The sequence below is a fragment of the Nerophis ophidion genome, linkage group LG11 (genome assembly GCF_033978795.1).
Source record: "Nerophis ophidion isolate RoL-2023_Sa linkage group LG11, RoL_Noph_v1.0, whole genome shotgun sequence".
Lineage (NCBI taxonomy): Eukaryota > Metazoa > Chordata > Actinopteri > Syngnathiformes > Syngnathidae > Nerophis > Nerophis ophidion.
The window spans coordinates 64,012,226-64,027,221 of record NC_084621.1 but is presented as its reverse complement, the minus strand read 5'-3'; the positions used below and the strand labels follow the sequence as shown (position 1 = coordinate 64,027,221).

The window sequence follows — 14,996 nt, the reverse complement described above, 5'->3', positions numbered from 1 at the left end:
CAAAGATTGTAATAAATCTATTAAAAGAAGACAGCATGCCGTTTCCTTTAACTTGGACACTAAAGATGCGCGGTTTGCGGTCACAACCGCAGAGTCTGCGGATAAACCGCGGGTCGGGCGGGTGACATGACGAACAAATAGATTTTAAATAGATTCGGGCGGGTGGCGGTTGAACCAATTCGGAAATATATATTGTAATAATCCCAGGAATGTAGGCTCATAAAACTTATTTGTTTGTCTTGTCTTTATTGCACAAGATGTAATACAACCACACAACAGCTCTCATGTCTCTAACGCTTTTCCCGGGACAACGCAAACTCTCACTTCCTGTTGAAAATGTCACTTCCCTATCTCTCCCGGAAGTCCCGCCCCCCCAGCCAAAGTCATTGGCTAACACCCCGTAGCCAGCCGCTACATTATACATAATTAAATGTTATGTTGAAGAGGTTCATTTAGCCTACTGATGTGTATTTATAAATGGTTGATTTATACAGGCTAGTAGGTAAAGTGTTGTACCTGACAACTCTTGATGGTACAATCCATATATCACGTCACAGACAAGGTCACGCTAACATCACGTGACACCTCTGATGAAGGCTGCAGAAGCAAGGTAGCCCAAACTTGTCAGCTACAACACTTTACCTTACTAGCCTATAGAAATCAACCATTTATAAATAGTTCAAAGTTGTTACCCACATACGAAAAACAGGCAGCACTCTTTGAAACAGTATGTGGGCATACTTTTATTTTGAAGTGTCTCGTTTGGTCTGTCGACGGATGTGAGGAAGCTACTTCCGGGTATGGCCAACGAGGTATTTGTCATTTGTTGGTATTTTACTTGGTAAAATGTTTCATCCACATGCTGTGCATGTTATTATTTTTACGTTTGTAACCTGCTTTATCTATTACTGTTTTCACGGTGAATTTGAAGGGAAAGTAAGCCTTCAAATGAATCAGTTCAAGAAAGCCTTTGTGTCTGTGCTATTTGGAGGGAGTTCCACTTTCTAACCTCACTAATGCCTTGCATCGTCTATATTAGATATATAACAACGGGCGGGTGGCGGGCGGGTGTGGCTTTGATGAAATGTTGGTTCGGGTGGATTGCGGGTGGATGACGACTTTAGTGATGCGGTTGCGGGTGATATAATTGCCTATCCGCGCATCTCTATTGGACACACAAATCTATACATTTGGCTATTAAAAGCCAGTAATTTCAAGCAGTCATCTCACCTTCTGAGAATAAATATAAAATTTCAACATTTCTGTCAACAAAGATTTGCTTCAGCCTGCGACACATATTCATTTTAATTGTAGGCTATTATAGCAAATATAGACACTTACGTCATGTGTTGCCTTCATTGTGAAGTGAAGTGAATTATATTTATATAGAGCTTTTTCTCTAGTGACTCAAAGCACTTTACATAGTGAAACCCAATATCTTAGTTACATTTAAACCAGTGTGGGTGGCACTGGGAGCAGGTGGGTAAAGTGTCTTGCCCAAGGACACAACGGCAGTGACTAGGATGGCACAAGCGGGAATCGAACCTGCAACCCTCAAGTTTTTGGCACGGCCGCTCTACCAACCGAGCTAACACTTATATCAGGCTTTTCATTTTTTGCGGCTCTAGACAAATTTGTTTTTTGTATTTTTGGTCCAATATGGCTCTTTCAACATTTTGGGTTGCCGACCCCTGCACTAGGCAAATGACACTTCTTGCTCAAGGGGTCAACGTACAGGTGTTACACACCAAATAGTAAATCATATGTCATAAACCAGGGGTAGGGAACCTATGGCTCTCAAGCCAGATGTGGCTCTTTTGATGACCGCATCTGGCTCTCAGATAAATCTTTGCTGACGTTGCTTAACACAATAAGTAATTAATAATTCCACTGGTAATCACATTGTTAAAAATAACATTCAAAATATAAAACATTCTCATGCATTTTAATCCATCCATCCGTTTCTATCGCACCTGTTCAAGAAGTCGCAGTAATGGTCAAAAGTATTTTATTTATTATCGGTTACCTTCAGAATAACAATGTTATTAAAAAGAATAGGAAATGCACGCATTTAGTTGTAGTAATCAGGGAAAGTTCAAATAAAAGCCTACTCAGTGGCCAAGTGGTTAGAATGTCCGCCCTGAGATCGGTAGGTTGTGAGTTCAAACCCCGGCCGAGTCATATCAAAGACTATAAAAAAAAAAATGGGACCCATTGCCTCCCTGCTTGGCATCAAGGGTTGGAATTGGGGGTTAAATCACCATGAATGATTCTCGGGCCCACTGCTCCCCTCAATTCCCAGGGGGGGGATCAAGGGGATGGGTCAAATGCAGAGGACACATTCTACCACACTTAGTGTGTGTGTGACAATCATTGGTACTTTTTCTTTAACTTAACTGAAAGAGGAGGGTACAGGTCTACGAGTTTCTCCCCATTGAGCTAAATTGAATCCTGTCTCTGTTTAATTCCTTGCTTCTTGTCTGTTTAATAAATGTCATCAGTGTTTGAACCTGACAGTTGTATTCAGTGTTAAAAGTATTATACGGCTCTCACGGAAATACATTTTAAAATTTTTGGCTTGCATGGCTCTCTCAGCAAAAAAAAATGTTCCCGACCCCTGTCATAGACATATGATTTAAATCAGCATAAAAGTGTCCTCCACTTAATGAGCCCTGACATACATTTTCTATTGCGGTTATAATACTTTCAACATTTATGTATCAAACTGACAACGGTGAAAAATTGTGTTTTGTTTTGTTCCCCCCAGTACCTTAATTGTACAAGCTGTTCATAAAAGCTCTGAATGCAGAAGCACGCTGCTGCCAATCCCATCGAAGAAGACCCATCAAGGAGAATACCAGGAACGAGTGTAAGTGAATACTGATAGGAGAAAAGGTGGGGTGACAAGTGGAAGTCGCAGTCTCTCGGTGTGTGTTAAATGCAAGGAGCACTCAACTCAGAACTATTCAGATCTTCTAAGAACAGATGCCCACACCCCATTAGGACCTCTGCTGACACGCATGCATAATACATGGAAGTTGGACCTAAAAGCAAGCCGCCCATTAGCAGGCATGGCCTTGGCAGGAGAGATATGAAAAGAGAAAGAAAAGGAGCCTCTGACGCATGCAGCCAAGACCGAGCTGCCGGTAAAAGCAACTGATAAAAGCAACTAACTTCAGGTCTGCAGCAAGTTATCCCGGTGTATCATAATCGAAATTGGTGGGTAAATATACAAGCTCAGAATGAGTCAAAAGAAAGTCCAAAACTATCATCCAAAACTAATGTAAAGTATCCAAACTACGGAAGAATAAGAAGAATATTGTGGGATCAGAACCGAGGATGCCGTTGTGGCTCGTGCAGCCCTTTGAGACACTTATGACTTAGGGCTATATAAATAAACATTGATTGATTGATTAAAGAATACGTGGTTATTACATTTTAACAGAGTTGTAGATGGAGCATGTTAAAAGAGAAAATAAGCAGATACAAACAGTAAATGAAAAAGTAGATTAATAATTAATTTTCTACCACTTGTCCTTGATAATGTTGACAAAATATCCATCCATTTTGTACCGCTTATTCCCTTTCGGGGTCGCGGGGGGCGCTGGCGCCTATCTCAGCTACAATCGGGCGGAAGGCGGGGTACACCCTGGACAAGTCGCCACCTCATCACAGGGCCAACACAGATAGACAGACTACATTCACACTCACATTCACACACTAGGGCCAATTTAGTGTTGCCAATCAACCTATCCCCAGGTGCATGTCTTTGGAAGTGGGAGGAAGCCGGAGTACCCGGAGGGAACCCACGCATTCACGGGGAGAACATGCAAACTCCACACAGAAAGATCCCGAGCCTGGATTTGAACCCAGGACTGCAGGACCTTCGTATTGTGAGGCAGACGCACTAACCCCTCTGCCACCGTGAAGCCCGTTGACAAAATAATAGAATGATAAATGACACAATATGTTACTGCATATGTCACACACACACACCTCCACGCGCGCGCGCACAAACACTTACACACGCGCGTGCACGAGCTGCAGCAGTGGCGCGCTGGAGCAAACACGCACACCCACGCAGACACAAGCGCAATACGATCCTTCAACCATGCACAAACTGGTTATTATTTGAAGTTGGGGGCATGCACGCGCACGTGCACGCATGCACACACACGTTACAATGCAGAGGGGGGGAAGAAAGGTCTGCAGCAACCTCACTCCTCCGTGGAGGTTGTCATTACGCGGGCATGGCTGCGGATCAATAAACGCAACAATCCTCCCACCACCAAAAAGTCGTCGGACACGGCGACGGGGAAGCCCTTCCTCGTAAAGGAGGGCAGGTCCCCGCCAAGCCAGCACTCACCCTATGTTGCTCAGAGCCTGCTCCAGCAGCTCGGTCTGCAGGATGTTCTGCGGCGCAGTAAAAGCCCCGTTAAAATGGGACAGAACCGAGCTACAGAACTGACGCAATGTCTCGAACTGCATTTTCACCCTCTGCTTCCTCTCCTCCCTGCCGTCTTTGCGGGCTTCCTTTCAGCCGCGGTACATCCCGCAGCCTCCGGAGCGCATTCCTCTCCGCGGTGCGCGCTGATTACGATCTCCGCGGGCGCGTTAAACGCGAGCACGACGCCGATCAAGTTCCATATTTCTCCTGCGGCTCCCGGCCAGAATGTGTCAGCGGATGATTCCGGGCGGGATCTTTCGGTCATAATTCTTCGGTCGTGCCGCAAGAGCGCAGTGCCGGCGCAAAAACGTCCTCCTCCCGGGGGGCTGCGATAGGCGAGTGGCCGCCCGCGAGAAGGCAGAGGCGGGGACGCATCCTACACCGCGGCCGGGAGCGGCATTTCCTCCCCGCGCACATCAGCTGCTCTGCCGCGCATCCCCACTCAAATTACCTATTAGCGACACGCGCGGGCACACGCACGCGCGTGCACACAGATGCGGCTGCACCCGGGGATGCGATCCACGCGTTGTCGTATCGCGCGCGCACTCGCTCTCGAGAAAGACGCCAGCAGCAGATAAAGCTTTAAAAAAAAAAAGGAGGAAAAAGAAAAAAAAAGAAAAAGGCATTGCTTTCGTCAGGGGTTTTCCATGTCTGGGGGTCGCACCATCACTTCAACACAAGAGAGAGGGAGCTCCTCCCTCATCTAATTGTCAATCTAAAGCAGGGGTCGGGAACCTTTTTGGCTGAGAGAGCCATGAAAGTATTTAAAAATGTATTTCCGTAAGAGCCATATAATATTTAATAACACTGAACACAACTAAACACGTGCATTTTTAAGTAAGAACAACATTTCTAGAGTATAATAGGTCTCTTATTCTTTGTAATAACATTGTTATTCTGAAGCTAACTGTGGTGGGGGCGTGGCCTGTGGGCCTGCAGCAAACTTGGGTGTCCCAGGACCGGCCTCGAAATCAGCGACAGGTGCGTAGATGGCCCTCCTGGGCCTTGTTATCTAATCACCTGTCGCTCTGTTATAAGCGGCAGCCAGGAGGAGAGACGGGGTGGAGGCTGGAGCCAGAGCGCGAGCGAGAGAAAAAAATACATTTGCTGGAAAGAAACTGAGAGACTTATTGAAAAATAAAACAATAATGTAACCCTAAAAAGGGCTCTCATGTCGGTGCTTGGTGGTCTGAAGAACCCCCACACTAACCAATAATAAATAAATGATAAATAAATGATAAATGGGTTGTACTTGTATAGCGCTTTTCTACCTTCAAGGTACTCAAAGCGCTTTGACACTACTTCCACATTTACCCATTCACACACACATTCACACACTGATGGAGGGAGCTGCCATGCAAGGCGCCAACCAGCACCCATCAGGAGCAAGGGTGAAGTGTCTTGCTCAGGACACAACGGACGTGACGAGGTTGGTTCTAGGTGGGATTTGAACCAGTGACCCTCGGGTTGCGCACGGCCACTCTCACACTGCGCCACTACCATTAACGCAACTTCTTGAACATAAAAATGCATAAGAATGTTTTATATTTTTAATGTTATGTTTAACACTGCGATTACAAGTGGAATTATTCATTACTTATCGTGTTAAGGAATGTCAGCTCAGATTTATCCGAGAGCCAGATGCAGTCATCAAATGAGCCACATCTGGCTCTAGAGCCATAGGTTCCCTACCCCTGATCTAAAGCATGGGGTCACCAACGCGGTGCCCGCGGGCACCAGGTCGCCCGTCAGGACCAGATGAGTCGCCCGCTGGCCTGTTCTAAAAATAGCTCCAATAGCAGCACTTACCAGTGAGCTGCCTCAAATTTTTTATATTGTATTTGTTTACTAGCAAGCTGGTCTCGCTTTGCTCGACATTTTTAATTCTAAGAGAGACAAAACTCAAATAGAATTTGAAAATCCAAGAAAATGTTTCAAAGACTTGGTTTTCACTTGTTTGAATAAATTCCTTAATTTTTTCTACCTTGATTCTTATAACTTTCAGAAAGACAATTTCAGAGAAAAAATACAACCTTAAAAACGATTTTAGGATTTTTAAACACATATACCTTTTTACCTTTTAAATTCCCTCCTCTTCTTTCCTGACAATTTAAATCAATGTTCAAGTATTTTTTTTTTATTGTAAAGAATAATAAACACATTTTAATTGAATATATTCATTTTAGCTTCTGTTTTTTCGACGAAGAATATTTCTGAAATATTTCTTCAAACTGATTATGATTAAAATTCAAAGAAATTATTCTGGCAAATTCAGAAAATCTGTAGAATCAAATTTAAATCTTATTTCAAAGTCTTTTGAATTTCTTTAAAATTTTTGTTCTGGAAAATGTAGAAGAAATAATGATTTGTCTTTGTTAGAAATATATTTTGTTAGAAATATATATACGTTCGTCCAATTTGTAATATATTATAACAAAGTGCAGATTTGATTTTAACCTATTTAAAACATGTCAACAAAATTCTAAAAGTCATCTTAATCAGGAAAAATTACGAATGAAGTTCCATAAATTATTTTTTTAATTTTTTCAAAAAGATTCGAATTAGCTAGTTTTTCTCTTCTTTTTTTTCGGTTGAATTTTGAATTTTAAAGATTCGAAATCGAAGATAAACTATGTTTCAAAATGTAATTTTCATTTTTTTTCATGTTTTCTCCTCTTTTAAAACGTTAGATAAAAAGCTAAAAAAAAAAAAAAAAATACTAAAATATATACTGCTAGTGCTTTGTTTAAGTGGGGAAAAAACTGAGACAATAGCAATAACACTATAAAGCCCGGCCCCTGGCCAGATTTTTATAACCCAATGCGGCCCCCGAGTCAAAAAGTTTGGGCACCCCTGATATAGAATATGGCATGGGTATCATGTTATTTATTTTTAGTTTATATTGTACATGTAGTAAAACATTTATATATTTCAGAAAGTCCAAAACACTTATTCAGAACCAGTTGTGCAATAGTAAAACACAACCCTATATCCCCATCCATCCATTTTCTACTGCTTATTCCCTTTCGGGGTCACGGGGGGCGCTGGCGCCTATCTCAGCTACAATCGGGCGGAAGGCGGGGTACACCCTGGACAAGTCACCACCTCATCGCAGGGCCACAACCCTATATATATATATATATATACTGTATATATATATATATGTATATCAATGATATAACGCAATACTATACAAACACATTGCCTTTATGGCGACAGTATGTCCAAAATACCAATACAAAACAAATTGTTGTTTCTAAATATTATTTGTGCCACTCTGCAAGATAACTCTGTCCACAAAATGATAAAGTGTCACATCACAGTTGCATTAATTCTTCAAATATCCTTGCCCGCTCAAGCTGCAGTGCACTTTTCATTATTTCCCGGTATTTACCTTGTTTTGAATCTTACTCTGGCCTTCATTGCATCCTTCCACACTAAAAGAGCAATACATCATTTAGGTTCCATGTTAGCAGTAAACACACTGTACTGAAATACAAACAATGGGCTATCAACCAATGAAATTAACTTTTTACTCGAACCTGCAAGCCAACATGTTTAGGGATAAGTAAATGCATCCCATCTCTCTTTATAGGAGAAAGAGGAAGGAGCCCCCATGTGGACGTTAACTGCTTTACATGTTACCAATGTGCAGAAAAATGGAACAAAATCAAAGTGTCTGCAAGGACAGCATGGTTGTTTCAGTCATGAGTGTAGTGTATTTAAACTCTTTTCAGGCTGCACTTTTTTTTTTTTATCTTAACAGCTCTAGAAACCACATATGCATGTCATTATTGTTCTCTAACACAGTTGTCTAACCTTGGGAAACAGACAAAGGGTAATGCACTTACATTTTGACTGGTAAATGTATCTAAACTGGCAAATTGGCAAAAAACAACACATGCACTACTGATACTACAAGTCCCAGAATGCATTGCAGCAGTCTCTTCAACTCACTGGTTCTTTGGTAGTTTAGTGACAAAAATGTGCTGGATTAAAACAAACTGTTTCACTTGTTTGTTAGTGGTTATTACTGCACATGCTCAGTCCCTCTCTGAGTATAGTCAACAGTACCACGCATTTTGTGGTGCGTCAAACAGTGTAATGGTAAAATGGGTTATACTTCCATCCATCCATCCATATTCTACCCCCTTGTCCCTTTCGGGGTCTTGTATAGCGCTTTTCTACCCTCAAGGCACTCAAAGCGCTTTGACACTATTTCCACTACCATGAATTGATTAACGTGGACCCCGACTTAAACAAGTTGAAAAACTTATTCGGGTGTTACCATTTAGTGGGCAATTGTACGGAATATGTACTGTACTGTGCAATCTACTAATAAAAGTATCAATCAATCAATCAATCAATCCACATTCACCCATTCACACACACATTCACACACTGATGGTGGGAGCTGCATTGCAAGGCCCTAACTACAACCCATCAGGAGCAAGGGTGAAGTGTCTTGCTCAAGGACACAACGGACGTGACGAGGTTGGTAGAAGGTGGGGATCGAACCAAGAACCCTCGGGTTGCTGGCACGGCCACTCTCCCAACAGCACCACGCCGCGTCAACATGGAATCCGCATTACGGACAGACCCAGGTAGTAGCGCCCTATATTTACTCCGCTACATTTACTTAAGTAACATACTTTCTACTTTTTTACTTGAGTATTTTACACCACTTCCACTTAATCACTACATTTATCCATCGATCATCTTCCGCTTATCCGAGGTCGGGTCGCGGGGGCAGCAGCCTAAGCAGAGAAGCCCAGACTTCCCTCTCCCCAGCCACTTCGTCTAGCTCTTCCCGGGGGATCCCGAGGCGTTCCCAGGCCAGCCGGGAGACATAGTCTTCCCAACGTGTCCTGGGTCTTCCCCGTGGCCTCCTACCGGTTGGACGTGCCCTAAACACCTCCCTAGGGAGGCGTTCGGGTGGCATCCTGACCAGATGCCCGAACCACCTCTTCTGGCTCCTCTCGATGTGGAGGAGCAGCGGCTTTACTTTGAGTTCCTCCCGGATGACAGAGCTTCTCACCCTATCTCTAAGGGAGAGCCCCGCCACACGGCGGAGGAAACTCATTTCGGCCGCTTGTACCCGTGATCTTATCCTTTCGGTCATGACCCAAAGCTCATGACCATAGGTGAGGATGGGAACGTAGATCGACCAATAAATTGAGAGCTTTGCCTTCCGGCTCATCTCCTTCTTCACCACAACAGATCGATAAAACGTCGCGTTACTGAAGACGCCGCACCGATCCGCCTGTCGATCTCACGATCCACTCTCACCCCACTCGTGAACAAGACTCCTAGGTACTTGAACTCCTCCACTACATTTATTTATATCATAATTACACTCTATATTTTCAATCTAGTAGGGATGTAACAGTATCAAAATCTCCCGGTAGGACATTACCACGGTATTAAGGCCAAATAATAATATTGTTGTTGTATATGTCATACTTGACAACCCTCCCGATTTTCCCGGGAGACTCCCGAATTGCAGTACCCCTCCAGAAAATCTCCCGGGGCTTCCATTCTCCCGGATTTATCCCGATTTACACCCGGGATGCGATACCTGAGGCCTCCCACAAAGGGCACTGCCTTTAGCGTCCTCTGCAACCTGTCGTCACGTCCACTTCTCCTCCATACAAACAGCATGCCGGCCCAATCACATAATATGTGCGGCTTATGCAGAGACGTAAGTGAATGCAAGGCATACTTGATCAACAGCCATACAGGTCACACTGAGGGCAGCCGTATGAACAACTTTAACACTGTCACAAATATGCGCCACACTGTGAACCCACACCAAACAAGAATGACAAACACATTTCGGGAGAAGATCCGCACCGTAACACAACATAAACATAACAGAACAAATACTCAGAAACCCTTGCAGAACTAACTCTTCCGGTACGCTACAATATACACCCCCCCGTTACCACCAAACCCGCCCCCCTACTCCCATCTCCAGAATTCGGAAGTTTCAAGGTTGGCTAGTTTGGTATATGTACCCAAAATAAGACTTAAAGGTGCCATATGTAGTAATGTGGCCAGAAATGGTACTGCAATTAAGGTCATAATTCTGTAGTCCCCTCTCACTCTCCATGACTGAGGTTGCCAGATACACAGCCGAATCTGAATCCCACTCCAAGGAACTTCCAATGGCAATCAACAAGCCCTACGCTGTAGATTTATGTAGGTTTATGCTTCTTGCGAGAATGTTTACTAAGTTATTATGCCACATTTTACAAAATGTCGACTACCCAAATGTATTTATAAAGTTGCGCAGCAATATTTTCGTCGGGAGTCGGGACAGATTGTTGGCATTAGCATGCTAAAATGTCTAGTTTGACCGCACGGACCACCATCGAAATAATTATATATAATAATATATTATATATTGCATTGGCATACTTTGATGGCAAGCCAGGGCCAAGAGTAAAATTACCGCCACATTTCGTTCAGCATCCCCATGTTGCACTTTGCATAAATACCTATGTGTGCGTGTATGTATGTATGTACGTACATTATCTATGTATTAATGTATGAATAATTGTGTGTATGTACGTATGTATTGCATCAGGTTTTTACCATGAATCGATTAAAGGCCTACTGAAACCCACTACTACCGACCACGCAGTCTGATAGTTTATATATCAATGATGAAATATTAACACTGCAACACATGCCAATACGAACTTTTTAGTTTACTAAATTTCAATTTTAAATTTCCCGGGAGTTTTGTCTTGGAAACGTCATGTAATGATGACGTGTACGCAAGACGTCACGGGTTTTTAGGAAGTAGGAGCGCCGCGCACACACACAGCTAAAAGTCGTCTGCTTTAACGGCATAATTACACAGTATTTTGGAGCTCCGTGTTGCTGAATCTTTTGAAATTTCTTCAATTAATATTGGAGAAGTCACAGTAGAAAGCTGGAGTTGGTAAGCTTTTAGCCTTTAGCCACACAAACACATGGTGATTCCTTGTTTAAAATTCCTGGAGGTGAAACTTTCCTATGGATCAGAGCGCAGTCAAGAGAACATGGATCCCTACCAAATGTCAACCAGCAGGTTTCGAAGAAAATTGTGGTTAAAAAGTCAGTTTTTACCGGAGAAAAGCTGAGCTTGTGCCGTCCATAGCTGCCGTCGACTCTCCTGAGACACTGCGCTTCAAGACACCCGTGGAGACACCCTTCCGACTATCAGGTACTATTTAACTCACTAAAACACTAGCAACACAATAGAAAGATAAGGGATTTCCCAGAATTATCCTAGTAAATGTCTCTAAAAACATCGGAATCCGTCCCAATGCAATCGCGTTTTTTGTTTGTTTTTTTTAACTTTTTTTTGTCTTTTTTTCTAGTCCGTCGCTATCAATATCCTCAAACACAAATCTTTCATCCTCGCTCAAATTAATGGGGAATTTGTCGTTTTCTCGGTCCGAATAGCACTTTTTGTTGGAGGCTCCCATTAAAAATAACGTGAGGATGTGAGGAGCCATCATACGTGTGACGTCATCGTCTGCGACTTCCGGTAGAGGCAGCGCTTTTCTCTTAGCACCTTAGGGCGGTATAGCTCGGTTGGTAGAGTGGCCGTGCCAGCAACTCGAAGGGTTGCAGGTTCGATTCCCACTTCCGCCATCCTAATCACTGCCGTTGTGTCTTTGGGCAAGACACTTTACCCGCCTGCTCCCAGTGCCACCCACACTGGTTTATATGTAACTTAGATATTGGGTTTCACTATGTAAAGCGCTTTGAGTCACTAGAGAAAAGCGCTATATAAATATAATTCACTTCACTTCACTTCACTTAGCACCGAAAGTTGCGAACTTTATCGTGGATGTTCTCTACTAAATCCTTTCAGCAAAAATATGGCAATATCGGGAAATGATCAAGTATGACACATAGAATGGACCTGCTATCCCCGTTTAAATAAGAAAATCTCATTTCGGTAGGCCTTGAACATGGACCCAGACTTAAACAAGTTGAAAAACTTATTCGGGAGTTACCTTTTAGTGGTCAATTGTACGGAATATGTACTGTACTGTGCAATCTACTAATAAAAGTTTCAATTATTCAATCAATCGAAGCATCCAACCTGACGCACCGCATTCTCTTCCATGAACGCACATCACCTTCTTTCAGTGCAGAGTGCAATTCTATGAGCCAACCCACGTTACTCAAAAAACCACGTTAAGCATAAATCATATCGCCTACTACAATGTCAACACACAAAATAGAAAATCATTACATGTTATTTATTATTATGTGCCAAACGAATACCACCCCATGTCTGTTTGATGCAGAAACCGCAATTAACTGTGCTAATGTTGGAAGGCTTTTCCTCAGCGTATAAGCATATTAAGAACGAAATAGGCACTGACACTACCCATACCCACAAAGGTATTATTTGTCGAAAATATGTTTTGCCCTGTCAGCTGGATGACACGTTGACATGCAGGCTAACAGGCATATATTTCCCCCGTTAGCCTATATGACAATGTGTCATTGACCGTGCTAGCATGCTAAGCATTCGTTGCACGAACATACTATATTTGTTAGACAAAGTCATAGACTGTATTGGACAATATAGTTTACATACGAAAAGTCCATTTCCATTTGTTACAAGTAATAAGACCAACTTAAGTGCCTGACTTACCTATCAAGAAAGAAATGAGCAAGTTTAGCGCCAGATGAAAAACTATTTCCCGCCTTCAATTGTCTCCATTTTTAAAAGATATCCCCAACACAAATCCTTGTTTTGTTCCTAGCTTTGTCATGAATAAGTTCAGAATTGTAACAACGTCTTTTACATTTATTAAGGTCTGACATGTTTAGTAACTTTACCAGTGGCAGTAGCTCGGCAACCTGGATGTGACACACTCACAGACTTTCTAATTGGTCAAACGGTGGAGGGCGGGACATCGAAATGAAAACAATAACAATATTTCAGGGCTGTAAATCTAATTTTAAAATGGCTGAACTACCGTTATCAGTTATAAAGATATCCAAAAAGAACATGATTTATTTATGCCTTTTTACATATCAGGGCCATTTAACGATGACTTGACATGAAATTATTAAATATGGCACTTTTAAAAAAAACTAAAAAAAACGGTGTGGGGGATCATACTTTTTTTGCCATACCCGTATATAATGAGGCGTATGTAGCACTTGGTTTCACTGTAACCGCGGTGGGACATCAGGAAAGAGCGGCGTGATGTGTCCTTTAATGTTAATAGGTTGACTATGTTTTTGCGTTGGCCTTTAGATGAGCTAGCGACTTGTCCAGGGTGTACGCCGCCTTCCTCCTAAATGCAGCTGGGATAGGCTCCAGCACACCCCGCCACCCCAAGAGGGCCAAGGTAAAAAGATGTCTAATGCTTGAACTAAAAATAAACTAAAGATGAGTGCCCCCAAGAAAAGGCATTGAAGCTTAGGGAAGGAAGACTATGCAGAACAAAACTAAAACCGAACTGGCTACAAAGTAAACAAAAACTGAATGCTGGACGACAGCAAAGACTTACTGTGGAGCAAAGACGGCGTCCACAATGTACAGTACATCCGAACATGACATGACAATCAACAATGTCCCCACAAAGAAGGATAAAAACAACAAATATTCTTGATTGCTAAAACAAAGTACAAGCGGGAAATATCGCTCAAAGGAAGACATGAAACTGCTACAGGAAAATACCAAAAAAAGAGAAAAAGCCACCAAAATGGCAGAGCAAGATAGGAACTAAAACATGGCACCCGGGAAAACAGCAAAAAAATCCAAATAAATCACGGCGAGATGTGACAGGTGGTGACAGTACACCTACTTTGAGACAAGAGCTACAGTGATGCATGCTTGGTTATGCTTTAAATTCATATCCAACAATTGCAACAAAGACTTTTTACCATCAACTGAGTTTAGTTTTTTAATGATTTCTGCTGGTGGTGTGCCTGCGGAAATTTTTCAACGCAAAAAATGTGCCTTGTCTCAAAAAAGGTTAAAAAACACTGATTCATACAACAGGAGCACTGGAATTAACTGTAAAAAATGTTTGTCTCACAAGTTTTGAACCAAACTCGGGGGCCGCTGTGGTGTCAGCCACCAGCTGAATAGCCCCTCTCTAAAGTAATGGTACCCCTACTTGAGTCCAACTTTTGGTTCCTCTAACCACCTCTGGGTACAGTTAGTACAGGGGTCACCAACCTTTTTGAAACCAAGAGCTACTTCTTGGGTACTGATTAATGCAAAGGGCTACTAGTTTGATACACTCTTAAATAAATTGCCAGAAATAGCCAATTTTCTTAATTTACCTTTAATGAATAAATCTGTATAATGGTATATATAAAAAATGGGTATTTCTGTTTGTCATTCCGTCGTACATTTTTTTTTTACCTTTTGCGAAGGTTTTTTGTCGAGAATAAATGATGAAAAAACACTTAATTGAACGGTTTAAAAAAGGAGAAAACAGGAAAAAAATGAAAATTAAATTTTGAAACAGTTTATCTTCAATTTCGACTCTTTAAAATTCAAAATTCAACCGAAAAA

At 42.3% G+C, this 14,996-nt stretch overlaps 1 protein-coding gene across 27 annotated transcripts in view; it reads right to left on the bottom strand.

Moving 5' to 3' along the window:
- Positions 1–14,996, bottom strand: part of rims2a (regulating synaptic membrane exocytosis 2a) — a 469,036-nt gene that overhangs the window by 281,408 nt on the left and 172,632 nt on the right. For 2 of the 27 annotated variants that reach the window (XM_061916481.1, XM_061916482.1), the window contains exon 1: positions 4,367–4,858. The exons of 24 other annotated variants lie outside the window; for them this stretch is intronic. In XM_061916481.1, the coding sequence (XP_061772465.1) occupies positions 4,367–4,488 (122 nt within the window). In that variant the 5' untranslated portion in view covers positions 4,489–4,858. Of the gene's footprint in view, positions 1–4,366; positions 4,860–14,996 lie in introns of those variants that run through there. One more of the 27 variants, XM_061916480.1, reaches the window with a different exon arrangement.